The following is a 16,082-nucleotide window of genomic DNA, read 5'->3' as shown; positions in this document are numbered from 1 at the left end:
CGTTGAGCATCCGTACCCTTGTTAACCACGTTTCCACTTGCGTTAAAAAAGAAATTTATAGCTTCCCAACTTTTTTATTTATGAAAAAATGTTTTTAAGAATAAATTTGATATATTTTTAGACATTTTTAATAAAATTAATTGATTAAAATAATGAAATAATCCTCATGAACAACTTATTTTTGAAATAAATGTTCTTAACTATTTCAAGTATTTACAACGTAAACTTGAAAATAAAATATTTTGTAAAAAAAAAAATGATATTTTTATCAAAATATGATAAAATAAAAAATGATTCTTTTAATCAAATAACTCTTTTTAATAAAATATTAAAAAAATGGAAAATATGGTCGATAGGTGATGAACTTTTGCCATGAACGTAATTATGCAATATTAAAAAAAAATGATCTTTGGGAAAACGATACTTTACAGGGTAGGAAGTATGTCCAAAAATACCTATAGGTTGCTTCATACAAAATAACATTGCTAAAGATTTTGGTACACCGATTTGTCATTAAACCAATTCATGATGCTTGGGTTGAAGAGATTGAAACCAAAATCTTTGCCTTCTTCAACCCTCGTGGCTCTACTGAGGACTCATGGTAGAGAAGCATCATAAACCAGATACTTTACAGGGTACTCAGACTTCTCTAGTTTTTTAATGAGTTTAGTCGAGTTCTTTGAGCCACTGAATTTGAGCCTCTCAATAAAACCCTTGAATCCTACTGGTCCTCTAAACCCACCTTCAGTGCAGTTACCATATATTGGCTCAGGTGTAGCTGACTCAACTCCACCTTGCATTTTGAGTCCTTGGAGGCCGCAGGCCTTTCCATGAAAAGGGAGGACCATAACATGGCTTTGTAAGCTCTCTCTTTCTCCATTCTCCTACCAAATATTGGTGCCCGCAAGTTGAACTTTGGGCTTTGCCCATGAGAACAGGAACAACTAACAAGGCCCTGTTTACAGAGGCCTAAGGACTTCATCATGTCGCTGGGCATGCCACATTACACGAGATTAAGGAGCAGTGGGCAACCACCCCTCTCTTTGAACTGTTTTTAGAAACAGTTTTCTATTGTTTAAAATATATAATGATTTTTCAACTTATAAAACATATTTGCTGAATCTGATTCCTGAGAACGAATTTCAAGTGTTTTCATTTTTTTTCAGACTATATAAAAATCAGATAACACAAAAAGAACAAGACAATTTATCGAGGGTGATTCTTAAGAACAAATTTCACTTGTTTTTTTGCATTATTTGGCTCTTAAACATTTACAATATCATAGTTTTTTATAATCAAGATTCTATTAAAAATTTTATTCTTAAAAACAATATAAACATTTGTTAAGCACCATCTTACAAAAGCAATTCTCGAAACATTTCCAAACAAACTCACTTTCTAGATTTCAACCACTAATTTGAGAACTATTCTCTAAAGAACTCTGTTCAAAACGAAACATATCTCAATTGCCAAACAATTTGATTTCAACGCTTATTTGCAATTGCCTTTAAGGAACTTCTCCCTTTCTACTCCCAGATCCCTTGGGGAAACTGCATTAGTTTGACAGCACAAGCGTAAAACAGACAAAAAGGGCATATACAAAGTTCAAGAAACCAGTACATAATAACAAATCCATCTTTTCTTATTTTGTTAGATACCCTTTTTATTTTGGAAATGAGCAACCTTGGAGAATCAAACCATAAACATTTCCAGGACAATCTAAGAGAAATCCAAAGCTACCCACCACAAACAAAACGGTCAAGTTCAACAAAGCAGCTGCTTTTCTTCTGACAAAATAGAAAGGGGAGAACAATTTTTCTATCAATTAAATTATGAAATTATGAAGCACACTCACCTACAAAGAAGATAGGCAAAGTTCTGGGGAGGTGGGAGTTTGAGAGAGAAAGAGGATGCGAGTCATTTGCTGTTGATAAGTGCCGCCTGTTAATTACCTTTAAAGCCTTACATAAGTAATGCAAGTATCCATCTTCGTAACAACTTTTTATCAAACATGTGGCACTCGTAATTCCGCGGTACCAGATTACTCGGGGCCCATGTGCGTACAGTTTATACATGGATCCGCAGGATCCTCCGCATCTGCAAGGTAAACTTTTGTTGGATCCGTTCTATCTTACAATTATTTTTTTCAGTTGAAAAATGGAAAGAGAGATAACATGAATCACCATGTGGGGCATAGAGGAGCAAAAGTCTTTCTCCTGGGAACCGCAGATGATTCCTCATCCACTGTTGACTCGATATTTTGTCCTTTGTATCGTATATGATCTCCAATAAGAACCAAAACCAATTGGAACTATATTCATCTCTTCCCAGGAATGTGGTGCTGCTTCGGAGAACATAGAGATGGGCAAGAAGCAGAGGAAGGTTTCTTCTTGGAAAATGGAGGTCGGGTTCTTGAGGAGCTCGTGACTACTTTCAACGGTAAGTATAATCCCTTTCGGATCTTCTCCAAACGGGAGCTGAGCGCAGCAACAAACAAATATCATAGCGGCGGAATACTACACAAGGGTTTTACCTATATTTTGTACGAAGGAACCCATGAAGATCGTCCAATTTCCGTTAAGAAGTTTGCGGAGAGCTCTGCTCGGGATTATATTGAATGGTATGTAAATGAGGTTGCAGTTGCATAAAAAATGAGCAGCCACAAGAATGTGTTGAAGTTCCTGGGATGCTGCTTGGAGACTCAGATCCCCACGCTGGTGCATGAATTTGCAGGATCTTTCTGACCATATATTTGGGATTGGTCCACTGACAACATGGGAGGTCAGATTGAGGAGGTAGCAAGCGCAGTTTCATATGTCCACATGAGCAACCAGGCCAATCATCCATCAGGAAACAAAGTCAAAAAATATATTCTTAGGCCGAGAGACTAATTCGCCGAGATGTGGTGGGGACTGGAGTGATGTTTATAGTTTTGGAGCTGTACTATTTGAGATTTTAACCGGGAAGAGTGCAATGATATTGCACATGATGTTTGTGCCAGATGAGAATGAGAGCGGGACTATGATTTCCAATTTGGAGGAGATAGAAAAGGAGGCTGAATCCTCTACGTGATGGCTAATATCATAAAATAAGGAAATAGCAATCAGATAATGGAATGTGCAGAACTCGCGCTGAGATGTCTCAAAATGAATGGGGGATGAAAGGCCTACTATGATGGAAGCTGCACAAAAGCTCAGAGCAATCAAAACGAGCAACAATTAACAAAACACCCTTCTCCCATTTTTTGGCTTATTTATTATATGTTTTTGCTTATCTAAATGTCGGCCACGTTATGTACATTATCTCCATCCAAACATAAAAGCAATCTAAGTTAGAAAATAATTTTCTGTTCTTTAGAACAGACAACTCTTTTCAAGATCTGTTACCTATTAATTATAATTAAACTACTGTTATATGGTAGACAAATGTGAGCTAAATATTAAAAAGTACCAACAAACAGCAATATTTAGAGAAAAAGCTGTGGCATTGGGGTATTTGTGGGCAAGGGAAATCAAACTATCGTGGTTTGATTGTTTATACCTTCATGCAATCAATGTAGTGCTCTCAGATTGCAAATCATATCAAGGACAAAATTTCGTCTTTAAAAAAAAACCGCAGTACAATTCTCTCATAATTATTTTGTGAAGTTTACACCAGAGCAAAACTCAGTTTATTGCCATCACCTAAGCGTTCTGTACCTAACAAGAAGTTCAGGATATAAATTACCAGAAACCAGACAAAAAAGGCACAGTGGATATTGGAATTCCAGTACCATTAGCAGCGGCACCAGAAAGTTCCAAGGGAAGGGTGCAATTGGTTCGACTTTCAAAGCGGTGTCTGGCCACTAGAAGGTGATGTCATTACAGAGAGAATCTCTGTCACAGAGGCCATGGCACTCAAAGCTGCTTTGAGAACATCCTGTGAGCATCCTGGTTTCACAATGGTTCGCACCTGCAAAAAATTAGCAAGAGATATCAATCATAAAGTGTGATAGAGCAAATATGAGAAAGTATCTGCAGAGATTACAAAAATGGTACTCCATCTTAAGTAATGTGAAAGAGATTTCGAGCATGCAGGGTAAGCATACTATTCGTGGTTTCAATATCAACCACTGTTTCCCCTATCTCTCTGTCAACTTTATATTTTCTGACAAAGAGCACACTCAACAAAGGAACAGTGGTTGACTGTTCATGCTGCAACATTATAAGATTCACAGGGCGGGGGGGGGCAGCAACAGAAATTTGGGCACACCTTGTCAAGATATTGCTGGAGTTTCTTGATACGACCCATGTAATCCTGGTCCTCAACGCACAAAGTCACAGCCTTGGCATCAGCACCTGGACCATCAAACTGGAGGGGTCCTGGGTTTCTGTAAAGATCGTCCAGCAAAAATTTTGTTGCATTTTGACTCAGAAGCCTGCAACAAAAATCATGCACGCCCTTTAAACCACAAATTAGAGAAATGATTCAGACATACTTCGTTCATGTATAAAAAGAGGGAGGGAGAAAGATATTAAACACCCCCTTCCCCAACCAAAAAAATAAAAAAATAAAAAAAATTATCATCATTAATAATTATTTCATATCCCAGAAACATTTGAGAAACTATGCAAAGACATACTCGTATGCTTTGCCCTTCAGATCCAAAGCATAAGGATGAACAGCAGGTTTTCCAATTGAAGAGGTCCCAGGACCACGGGAATAACGCTTTACAGTCATCATCGCCTGAGGTGTATCAATGCAGTCAAAGGAGTCAACATTCTTCTTCCAAATAAAAAAGTGAAATAAGAAAAAAAAACTCGAATTTCTAATTTCATGTCATGGAGGAAACTAGACACACAACACAGTGAAAATTCCCTACTGTGATTGGAGCGGCACCACAACGCCATTTGTTCACAGGATTCTTTAGGTTAGTTACAGTTGCCATGTAACCATTTAAGCCAGCTGCTAGAACATGGTAGCAAATGTGCCCAAGAACCTGCATGGATATCATTTCATATCAATTAAAAATGGTGCATATCAATAACTTCAAAGATTGAAGTCACAAAGTAACCCTAAATGAAAACATACGTAGGCATAATCACAGTCAAATTTTGATGGTAAGGATCCCCGAGCCTGATAACCAAAGAAGTGGCAGATGGCATTGAATTTCTTCCCCTTGTATGTACCTTCCTTCTGTTTTTATACCAAAGGTATCAGCGACAAAAAATGTGATAATGTTGAAGGATAGACTGCTAACTGAACCACAGAGCTATAAGCAAGTCCACAAGTAGCAGTTTGCTTTTCTTTAACCACACAGAACCACATAGAACATTTATGTACAGACAAGAATGAATCATGCTCCTAGAGGCTACAAATGAGTTGGTTAGCATCAAAAGACAGACTAAAAAAAGATTGTGTATATCCTACCAATCGTTTGTTCATTTCTGCCTCCACAAGATGTGCGAGAAGTTTCTCTGTTTCAATCTGAAAAAGAAAGAAAAAAAGGAGCACAATAATAACAAAAGAACGGAATTCACTAATTCTTTTTATAGAAACAAAAGGATCTCAAATCCCAGTACCTGAGATAACTGTGCTGAGTCATCTGATTCAGGGTAAAGGAGCAGCTGTAACATTAAATCCTCAACATTAAATGGGCACCACAACTCATCCAGATAAAATGTTAGATATCCCTCAATGTGAAGATACATAGCAAATTAGTACCTGCTTCTTGATAAAGGGTGGCAAGAATTCGAACAAGGCAGATGCCCAAGGTGAAAGTTTAGAAGAAATGTTAACAGCAGAAACACCTTGCCTGAGCAAACCATGAATTTCCTGAGTGGTACACAAGGAAAATAGAACAAAGTGACAGACATCATTTACGTCACGAGAAACCACAGGCACAAGCAAGAGACAAAATGTTAACACAAAAATATTAACCAAATAATTTATGTCATATGAAATCATGGAGCTTCTCCCTCCCTCCCACCTTTGGGAGGAGGATGGAGGGGGAGGACATCACCTAAAGTACAAAGGTGCAAATGTGAGTTACCTGCAAGAGAGCATAAACTTCAGGAATGCTCTCAATAAGTCCTTCAGGAAGTAGGATGACACCATGATACTTGTCTGGTCCAAAAACACCAGGTCAGTCAGATAACAAAATTATTAATAATAACTGCAGAAATAGGAACAGTGACATCTTAGAGATTTGAAACCTTGTTCAGCCCTGGCTTGAACTGCATCACAAATTTGTTTTGTCAAGTCAAAAAGAGTAAGCTTTGATGCAGCCACCTCCTCACCAAGAATGACCTGTGAAGAGCATATTAAGTGTCATTTAAAAGGTTGATCAAACCAGTTGTAGAAGTCTTACTCATGTGCTCCAAATAGCTATCTTTAATTAGAATTAGATGGCAGACATAGAATACTAACCATATTTGGATGTGACTGAAGAGTGCACTCCAAAGCAACATGTGATGCCTTCCGGCCCATGAGTCGGATAAAATAATAATACTGAAACAGGAAATAAGTTAATTTAGCTTTGTGCAATGATAAGTTCCAGACAACAAGACTTGAAGATTTGGAAATTAATTACATATGAATTATGTATAACAGTGTACACAATAGAGTAGTTTCCAATCAAAAAGAAACAGAAAAGAATATTTTTTATTGCGTGCAAGTTTTCAAGAAAGGCCATTAGACACTCTTCTACTATAAACAGTTTGCAATCATACGATATGATCATCCCACTTTTTGAGTGCTTTACCTTCTCTGCAGAAAGAGCATCAGTGCAGACATTGCTGATGAGTTGGGAATTGACCTGAATACAAAACCCAAAATTAAATAAATAAATAATACAAATCAGGGTTATCTTTCATCCTCAAGTTTATTTGATTGCTCCTAGCTTGTGTACAAATATGATCCCACCAATAAATTAAGTCATGCGGAATGATCCAGCAAATAAAATTGGATGCTCAGGAAAACTAAGAAATACAATATATTAAAATGAACAAACATATTGAGAGGACATGTATCACACAAAACGTTCAGGTATTGATCACAAGACTAATACCTTACATATTGTATCAAAACCAACATTGCTTTCAACAAATTGGTTCTTCAGATCCCCATTCAAACTAACAGGAACCCCAACCACCTGCAAAAGCCCAACTGTTCAATTAACTAAATATTATTGATAGTTTACCAAAGATGACATGAAAAGTAGAGAAGTGTTGTAATATTTTTTGCAACATAGGCATTGAGGAACCAAATGGACCAGATACAAGAAAACAAGGAAAGCAAGAAAAAGATTCATGTGTAAGTTTTAAGAATATAAGCTGATTGACTTTCATTTTTTAACAAATTACATAAATGAAGTACCTTTGTTTGGCATTTTGCTTCTGCAAAGGTTTCTGCAAGCTGAGCAGCATCTGTGTTTGATGTCACCCCTTCAAAAGTACCAAACTTGTATATTTAGAAATGCCAAAACTGTATATATTAATCATATTGCATGAGTTAGATAATAGAAAACATGGCATACCTCCAATAATGACAAGGCCCTCCAACTTCAAATTTTTGCATGTGGATAATGCAGCATTAACTTGTTCAGTTGTTCTTATTTGATCCTTTGTCCGTCCAAGCAAATCATAACCACCTTGGAAAAAAAAATCATTTAGTTTGTAATATTTGGGGTAAAATTAAAGGTGTCAACATGACAATGTTCCAGTAGAAATAACTACCTTGATTCTTGTAGGTTGAAAGAATGTCATCAGTGATCTCAAGAGTTTTCTGAGCAAATAAACCTTCAGAGCCACCTGTTTAAGGCATAGAAGCAACATGTTTATTAAGCACAATTTTCCTCCAAAAAAAAAAAGACGGGAAAAACCAACTAAGAAAATGGCTAGCTAGAATAAGGTCATTCTTGGATCAGATGAAAACCTAGATGAAGATGAAATAAGATATCCATATTATTAAGTGAATACCATTTTCCTTGGCGAAAGAAGGACAAAAACAACACAGAAAATGCCTAGATAAGTTCATTCTCAGATGACAACCTAGGTGAAGATGAAACAAGCAGGATATTTGAGAGAGTGGATTTTCATCTTAAGTATCTAGACTTCCAAATATATAAAATGAAAGCTTTCAAGTGTTATGGGTAGCAGTCTCAATCTGCTTTCTTTTTCACAAAAAAGACTCAAATGTATGTTAGAGTTGTATGCATCAGAAGCCAAGTCTGAAGTGCTGAGAAGCATTCTTGAAGTTTATTCTTCATATTACGAAAATTTGAGCATTGTAGCATTTCAGCCCCAAACCTCAAGCAGTAAGACATTTTTACAGATTCAATCCACAACCCTCAAACATCACCATCACACTGTTAGAATAACTTAAAGTTATTTTTTCCCCCTTTTTCTCCATAGCATAAGCAGATGTAATTTAAGTAATGACGATGACATGATTGCCCAATTATCCATCCGATCATACTGAGCTCATTGTGTCCAGAATCATAATACATACCACTCCAACCAGATGACAAAAAATAAAAGCATAACAAGAACTTCAATGAGAAATCAACAGATCCCATTTAATAACATATGTGCGCATATGCCAATCCATTAGATAAAAGCTTGCAATCAAAAGAACCAAAAATTAGAATTCTCTATACCCAAAAACAATCCAAGAATAAAATTCTCCATAGCTAAAAAATCCTAAGTATAAAATTCTTCTTACCCAAAAACCCAAGTAAAATATTCTTAGGGTTGTGAATTTTGAGAGCATTGTGAAGACCCCATATGACATTGTGTCCTCCCGGAGATTGTCTCCCACAGAAGACCACTCCCACCCTGAAAAATGAAAACAAATATAAATAAATTGAATGTTTATGATTGATGATATTGAATATGATCATTTTTTCCATTTTCTCTGTGTACGTTCTTGATGTTATATTGCCAGGCCCATTATCTCCACTACATGTTTGACTTGTTTTGCCATGTGGACAATTTTGTCAAAATGATTGTTTAAAATTCTAGACACATCCAACACATGTCCAGCAATGCCATAGGAGTTTCATGTCTAATAAAGAACAACTCCTCTTTAAAAGTGCCTTTGATACTAGAAAAATAAGTTACATTTAGAACATGCCCAAGGAAAACTTCATAGAGATCATCTCTAAAAATTAAAATGGGTTCAATGGTCAAATGCACACCTAATGGGTGGATGCTCAGTTATAACCTGAGCATCAGGGACCTTTGCAGTAGCCCTGAGAAAGTGAGCCAATGGCTGACCATATGTGTGAGGAAAGGATCGGCTTATTGTGCGGGCACCAGAGAGGTCTGAAGCAGTTGTTGCATCACCAAATTCTACCCTGACAGTAGTCCCCTGAGTAAATGAAATTGTACAAATATTAGCTCTTTGCATGTATATACAAACAGAAGTTACAGCGTTATAACTTTATAAATAACTGAGGAATAAACTTGCTTCAAAGGCTTCCATGCATAAATTGTCTGGGGAACAGAGCAACTCCTAGTATTCTCTCTGCTGGTGAGTCTACCATACAGAAGGTTTCTATTGATGACAAGATGAGTAACAAAAGGCATGCAAGTCTTGCATCTACTAAGTTGGTAACAGGGAGGGGGCTGGAAGAAGGAACCTCAGCAAACTTGTTTTGAGTTCCTTTTTCCCTTCCCTTTGTGGCAGGAAACTGTGATTGCATGCAAATGACAAAAGGATTAAAGAAAGAATATAAAGGGTTTCTGAATGCATTTGTTGATGCAAAATTGCAATGGTTAAATAAATAAAAATGTTCTTACAATTCTCTTAATTTAAGATTAATTTTTCTTGGTTGGAGAAAAAGATATTCTGCAGACTGTCAATTATCCATGTTTTACACAGGACAAAAGAATTCATGCTCCTAACTACTTTCAGCTGACTTTAAAGCCAAACTATAAATTCATAACATCTTTAACGCAAAAGGCTTGAATGAAGGATACAAGAAACCAAATAGCATTAATACATCCAGTTTGCTCCTAACCATTTCAAATATTTCAATCTAAAAAAAAAAATAAGAAAAGAAAAAAAGGCCTAATACACATGGTATGCCCAGTTCAGCAAACTGTGGACATAAGATGCACGATTAACTATGTGTATATTGTCCCACATACACAAGGTCAAAAATCTCAATAACTCTAATCATACAACATTTGTCAACACGCAAGTTTCCATCAAAAGTTATTACACTTGTAAGTTCATTATTAGTAGTATTCTTCAAAAATATTTCTGAATACAAGCATTGGAGCATTACAATGTGGTTAAATCCAACATGCATGTGAGCCCATATGCACAATAATAGCAAACTCTTCAAATCCAAAACCTACAGCATGATGCCATATTTCTTCACGGAACACATGCAACAAAATCAATGAAATGCATGCATCATCTCATCCACCCGGTTTCTGCATAAGATCAAAGCAAAATGCATGCACCACACACATTAGATCGAAAGATCAGATAGATTTTCCTCTGTTCTATTTATATACCACTTTAATACAGTAATACAAGCAGCAGTTAACCAAAATGGGAAATCAAAAACAAAAATTTCTAAAAAGAAAAAAAAACAAAAGATCCACCCCAACAATTCGACATTGTTTCCTCCACGCAAGCAGATCCCGACAAAAACAGGACTCCGGCGATCAAAAAAGCAAACAGCCGAAATATTCAAATCGCCTTTTTTTTTTTCTTTTTTGTTGCAAAAGGTAAAAAAAAAAAACAGATCCAGAGATCTACGCGGAATGCTCGAATATCATGCCATGAACACAACAAGAGAAGATTCATCGTAAACAAAAGAAGAAAATAAATGAAGAGAAGTGGACTTCATGGAATTATGAATCAAGAAATGAGAGGGTGGAGAAACCTGAAGGCAAGGAGGGAGTTCAGGTTCGTAAAGACATCGATGTTTTTGAAGATCCGAGAGTTCTCTGGGAATGCCGAAATCTGAATCCATCGCTTCGCTTTCGCTCTGCCCTCTTGTCTCCGAGCCTCGGTCTCTGTTAGAAGGCCGTTTTTATAGGGAGTGGGCGATACAACCAACCAAGCCACTGGTTTGGGCCTTAGGGATTCATCAACAAAATCGCCCTCCTTTCCGAAATTATTACGACACAGCCACGATGATTACTGAACTACCCCCGAGCTCGTTGACTGGTTCGCCTTGATCCTCACTTGTAGATTCATTTACCTAACCACCCCTCCTCTCCCCAATATTTATGAAATTGCCATTTCATTTAGCTGTATATTTATTATTATTATTATTTTTTGGTACAAAAATTAAGACTGCATTTTGGAGTGATTGTATAAAGCATTTTTAATATTTTTAACACTTAAAAAAAAAAAAAAATATTAAAAATATTTCTTAAAATTATTTATCAAATGGATTTTAAATTTGAACGTGATTTGACTAATTGAAGTTAAGTTCATAAACATTTTATCCGCTCTAAACAAGAAAATTAAAAATTATAATAATTTTATTGGAAATTATTAAAAATAATAAAGATGGATTTTTATATTATGCTTGAAAATATGAAGGATGATTCATAAGAGGTTTTTATTAATTCTTTTTCCTATACTTATTAGGGCTCATGTTATAACCCTCTCTTTTACTTTTGGGTTATATGTTTGGTTTTGGATGAATTTGAAAAAGAGATAATTTATAAAAAAAATTATAACTTTTTTCAGAAAAAAAATATAAATTACTAAAGGATGCAGTTTTCTTTAAAATAATTAATTATTAGAAAAGCATTTTTATTTTTATTTATTATTGGTTTTACCTTGATTTTCATACTTTTTATTAGCTTCCCTCAGGAATTGAAACACGATATAGATAAAAACATGAGTTTTTAAGAAAAGGTTGTATCATTTGTATTTCTTTTTTTCAACATTATGATAATTAATCGACATAATTGAGTTAACGAAATTGGGATGGAAAAGAGCGAGAGAAAGCGAAGGGGCAAATAGGTAAAAAGATAGGAAGTAGCTGAAGTGGGAATATGCGGTAAGGATATTCGGGTAATTTGGCATGGAGCCCACGGAGACACCAAACAAACATAAACCTACTAGGCCCCTTGTATTCCCTTCACCTAACACCCCACCACGCACACGGTGACAAGCCATTGGCTCTTTTCAGGGGTTCTACGTTATGAGAGCTTTTCTTGTGTTGCCACATTCCTATCAGTTATCACCTTCAGCTGCAAGTCTCTCGGCATCTCGCCATTCTAACTGCCAAACAACACTTGTCAGTTCTCACTCATGCTTTACACCCGTATGGAGTACAATTTTTAAGGGCATTCGAGGCTCCTCCTGATCCGGTCCCTTTAATTAATTGACAATCAATTTTTCAAAGGGATAAAACCCACTCCTAAACATAAAAAATCAAGGACTCAGGTCGGGGCCTCCCTCTGAACTGCTAGTGATATCACACCCCAGAAGTTGTTGGGGTAGCTACGAAGGTGACGTTGATAATCAGTCTCTTCCCTGACCAAAAGTCTCACGGAAACAACTAACCACTCAGCCAACAGAATTTGCTATTCTATTCAAACCAGGGGCATAAATTGGTTTTGGATTGACAAGTTACCGCTTCTAGACTAAAAAGCTGAGCAACATTTCAAGGATAGAGAAAAATCCTGGTCAACAAAATATTGGTGCTGACCTTCGAGTCCCTATCTTTTGACATACTGCTTTTGAATTTTGATTGAAAAATCAGAACCCACCATTATTTTGATTTTTATTTAAATCACATAATCCAAACCAGTTTACTCAATGATCAAATAATTAACGACTTCTATTATAATTAAAAACCAAATCACATATTGCGAAAGTCATGGTCGGTGAAGCTTCAACGATCGTCATTCTAAGGATGAGGATTGAATACTTAAGAGAGAAATTAAAATTAGAGTAAAGGGCGCCACACCAGCATTATTAGTTAACAAAGAAGAAAAAGTGGGTTCTAACTGGAAAACTGAGGAACAGTGTTAATTCATTTTACAGAGTACAAACATCTCACCAGCCATTTTTCAGTCCACTAGCTCAGCCTACACCATCCCCTAAACCCCACAGGATAAAATAAACAACGAAAACAGGGGGTATATAGGGGAACATAAATGTTTCACACCAAAACTCCATGAGCAAGAGAACCTGGTTTCATCTTTGTTTTTGAAGCTTTGCATCTCTTACTCTTGACATAAGACTGTAACAACCATAATTCAAAAATTTTACTTCCTGGCCCTCTTGGAGCCACACTTTTCTGGCCTTTGTCTTCCACGCTTCCCATCGGAACGGCTTCCCGACTTAACTGGAACTGTACGGGAAGAGACAGAGCTAGACACATGATGCCCAGGAACCAAAGCAGGGAACCCAACAGCAGGGATTCTGCAAAGCACCAAACTCAAATGTTCTCAAAAGTTCCAAACACAAGAAGGAAGAAGAAGACTTTCATTCTTAATAACCCCATCATTCAACAGAGGGCAAAAATATCACAGTGATCAAAACAGAAAGAATTATTCAGTTATATGCAGTCTAAAGGCCCTTTTTTAAATCCTTCCCCATGAAGGTGCATATTAATGTTATTAAGTATCTTAAGCAGAAAATGATTTATGTTGAAACTTGATGGGCAGAGCCTCCAAGCAGGCTCTTCTAATGTAGCAACCAGAAAAGCTCAAAGCAAAACTTACCTTCACTTGTCTGGTCAAACAAAAATAATTTTCCACATCTCATGGCAAGCCATAGTAGCTCGTAAAAGAGGGGTACGGGATCCATATATAAAGAACCAGATTCATGTTTAATGTCACAGTAATTGGGTTAATTTCATTCACCTCCCATTAGGTTTTGGTTAAATACACCTAAACTCCTTTGGTTTGAAATTACATCAAACAGCTCCTCTCTCATTTTCATTTGTTATTTTCACTCACCTTCCTTCATTTGTTATCTTCACTCACCTCTCCTCTCACTCAAAACGATAAAAGTCAGTCTACTTAGCCAAATCCCAGGGAGAGATGAGTAAAATTAACCCCAAAATAATTCTGTTTCACCTCTAAGGGCTATTTTCCTCTTTGCTTATTTCTCAAGTCAATAATGTAAAAATCATACCCACTCCCGTTAAGGGATATTATCTACTATTTCCCTCTTTGCTTATTTCTCCTAAATATCATACCCAAAGCAATTTCCTGTCCAACCTATATCAAAATTGTATGTATGTATACAATCCAAAGCTTTTGTGTGGAACTTGTTTTGAATCACTCTATCCTTAAAATCTTAAAGCTACTTAAATTTATCGGTTCCAAGAATGTGATAATGAAGCAAAAAAAGAAAAAAAAAGTTTAAGAAAAATATTTTTATCATATTTGGTTTAGCATGATTTTTTTTTTAAAACATCAAATATAATTTTAATTAATATCTTATAATCCCTAGATGAGGAAAAAAAATAAGTGAAAGGGATTTCTAAAAATATCATATAAAAATAATTTATTAACTTTAAATCTATTTTTCTTTATTTTACTTCACTTTCTTTTTCCTTTTACATTCTATCCTTATCATCTTTCCCATATTTTTTTCAAAATCCAAATAATGGGTTAAACAATTCTTTCAACATTTTATCCATATTGTCACAAGTTGCCTTAAATTTGCATCAAACAAAGGGTAAGCTCAAAAGGGGACGTATTAAAACTACGAGTCTCCAAATGAAAACTAGGCTGAGAACAGAAAAATGATTGATAGAAATATGACGTTTCGTACCCATCAAGAGCACAGCAGACTCCTGCTTGGTCACTGAAGCACCAAAGGCCTTCTCATTCTGCAAGTGAAGACGTAGAGTTTGATTCTCTGCAAAACAGCACTGGAGCAAATGCCCCAGCCTTCTGCATTCCGATTCAAGATACCTACTCTTCAACTCCAAATCTCTCACATACGTCTTTTTCCTCTCCCTTGATCTCACTGCAGCATCCCGATTTCTCAACTGCCTGAAAATCAAAATTCATATTACATCCTTGTACTTGGAACACACAGGAGGCATACAAGTAGCTTTCCCCGTAGATTTCTTGTCCCATATGGTTAAAGGACTATCAATCTAATTATTTAGCATAAAACATAATAATAATTCTAATTAATATTTTCCTATCAATTTAATTCAGAATTGAACCACGCAACCTGAAGAAAATCCACAACGCAAAGTTTGTACATTAAAACTTAACCTCGATCTGACTTTTATGCATGAAGATAGATAAAAACCCTAAATACCTAGAAAACCCTAAAATTTAGGTACGTTACCGGCTAAAGAAAATCCTAAATTACAGGTACCTTCTTCGTTTCTTAGAGGCCTGATCTTCATCCTCCCCGTCGTTCTGGGCGTTTCCGTTATAGCCGTTGATCTTTTCCTGCTCGGGACTACCATCGCCGCAAACATTCGAATTTTTGTCAGTGGATGCATCAGCTTCGCCAGCAGAATCAAGAACAGTAGAATCCTTATCGCTGGAAGCGTCAGCATGGGCATCGGCATAGGCATCTGCAGGATGATCAAGAACAAAACCTGCCAAGAAATCCTCGCCAAAATCCTGATTATGCTCAACAACGACCTCGTCGTTGTCGTCTCTCATCAACAAATTCTCGATCTCACCGATCCAGGAAGAAACCGAATCTGGAGAAGAATCCGATAAAACATCGGGAGGTGAATCGGAAACGAGGGGAGGATCACCGATTAAGACTTCCAAATCCTCCGGTAATTCACTGAACATTTGTTCCCAATCGATGATTCCATCCTCCCCAATTTCCAAATCGTCCATGACTAGAGGAACAATTCCTCAAATGTTAAACCCTAAATACAGAGAAGCACCTCGAAGGAAAAATATATTTACAGAGCGTTTTTAAAATTGTCATATTTGGAGGCTATGATTTATAGGTGACCCAGACGCGTTTTCTTCGGTGACAAGGAAACAGCGCAAAGATTGCATACTGCGCATACATCATAACATTGGTGTGCGTTCATGGGTCCTTTTGCTACAAGGCAATTGATTTTTATCATTGGCCACGTGGACACATATGGAAGAGTGGTTCAGGAAAAATAAAAAACT

General features: G+C 36.5%; 2 protein-coding genes across 2 annotated transcripts; both read right to left on the bottom strand.

Annotated features, from left to right (window-relative positions):
• Positions 1 to 3,545: 3,545 nt before the first annotated feature.
• On the bottom strand, positions 3,546 to 11,086 carry LOC100249662 (pyrophosphate--fructose 6-phosphate 1-phosphotransferase subunit alpha). The gene is made up of 19 exons (XM_002276233.4): positions 10,883 to 11,086; positions 9,179 to 9,351; positions 8,704 to 8,816; positions 7,716 to 7,790; positions 7,517 to 7,630; positions 7,357 to 7,424; positions 7,049 to 7,132; positions 6,743 to 6,796; positions 6,409 to 6,489; positions 6,195 to 6,288; positions 6,032 to 6,105; positions 5,704 to 5,814; positions 5,562 to 5,606; positions 5,410 to 5,466; positions 5,071 to 5,175; positions 4,862 to 4,978; positions 4,622 to 4,725; positions 4,252 to 4,417; positions 3,546 to 3,951 (listed from the first exon to the last, which is right to left on the bottom strand). The coding sequence occupies exons 1-19, from the start codon at positions 10,970 to 10,972 to the stop codon at positions 3,826 to 3,828; spliced, it is 1,851 nt and encodes a 616-aa protein (XP_002276269.1). The 5' UTR covers positions 10,973 to 11,086; the 3' UTR covers positions 3,546 to 3,825.
• Positions 11,087 to 12,884: 1,798 nt separating this feature from the next.
• On the bottom strand, positions 12,885 to 15,946 carry LOC100244512 (bZIP transcription factor 60). Its single transcript, XM_003634288.4, has 3 exons — positions 15,313 to 15,946; positions 14,752 to 14,975; positions 12,885 to 13,389 (listed from the first exon to the last, which is right to left on the bottom strand). The coding sequence occupies exons 1-3, from the start codon at positions 15,792 to 15,794 to the stop codon at positions 13,127 to 13,129; spliced, it is 969 nt and encodes a 322-aa protein (XP_003634336.3). The 5' UTR covers positions 15,795 to 15,946; the 3' UTR covers positions 12,885 to 13,126.
• Between the last annotated feature and the right edge of the window lie 136 nt (positions 15,947 to 16,082).

The sequence above is a fragment of the Vitis vinifera genome, chromosome 18 (assembly GCF_030704535.1).
Source record: "Vitis vinifera cultivar Pinot Noir 40024 chromosome 18, ASM3070453v1".
Classification (NCBI taxonomy): Eukaryota; Viridiplantae; Streptophyta; class Magnoliopsida; order Vitales; family Vitaceae; genus Vitis; species Vitis vinifera.
Note: the sequence above shows the minus strand (reverse complement) of the source record. Positions and strands in the feature narration are given on the sequence as shown.

Coding starts and splice junctions, on each gene's coding strand:
- LOC100249662 (XM_002276233.4), bottom strand. CDS start 10,972: ATGGATTCAGATTTCGGCATTCCCAGAGAACTCTCGGATCTTCAAAAA. Junction 7,791..8,703: donor TATTTTACTTGGGTTTTTGG/GTAAGAAGAATT, acceptor TGCCTTAAACAG/GTGGCTCTGAAGGTTTATTT. Junction 4,418..4,621: donor CTGAAGGGCAAAGCATACGA/GTATGTCTTTGC, acceptor TTTTTGTTGCAG/GCTTCTGAGTCAAAATGCAA.
- LOC100244512 (XM_003634288.4), bottom strand. CDS start 15,794: ATGGACGATTTGGAAATTGGGGAGGATGGAATCATCGATTGGGAACAA. Junction 14,976..15,312: donor GCCTCTAAGAAACGAAGAAG/GTACCTGTAATT, acceptor TTTGATTTTCAG/GCAGTTGAGAAATCGGGATG. Junction 13,390..14,751: donor GTCTGCTGTGCTCTTGATGG/GTACGAAACGTC, acceptor GGTGCTTTGCAG/AATCCCTGCTGTTGGGTTCC.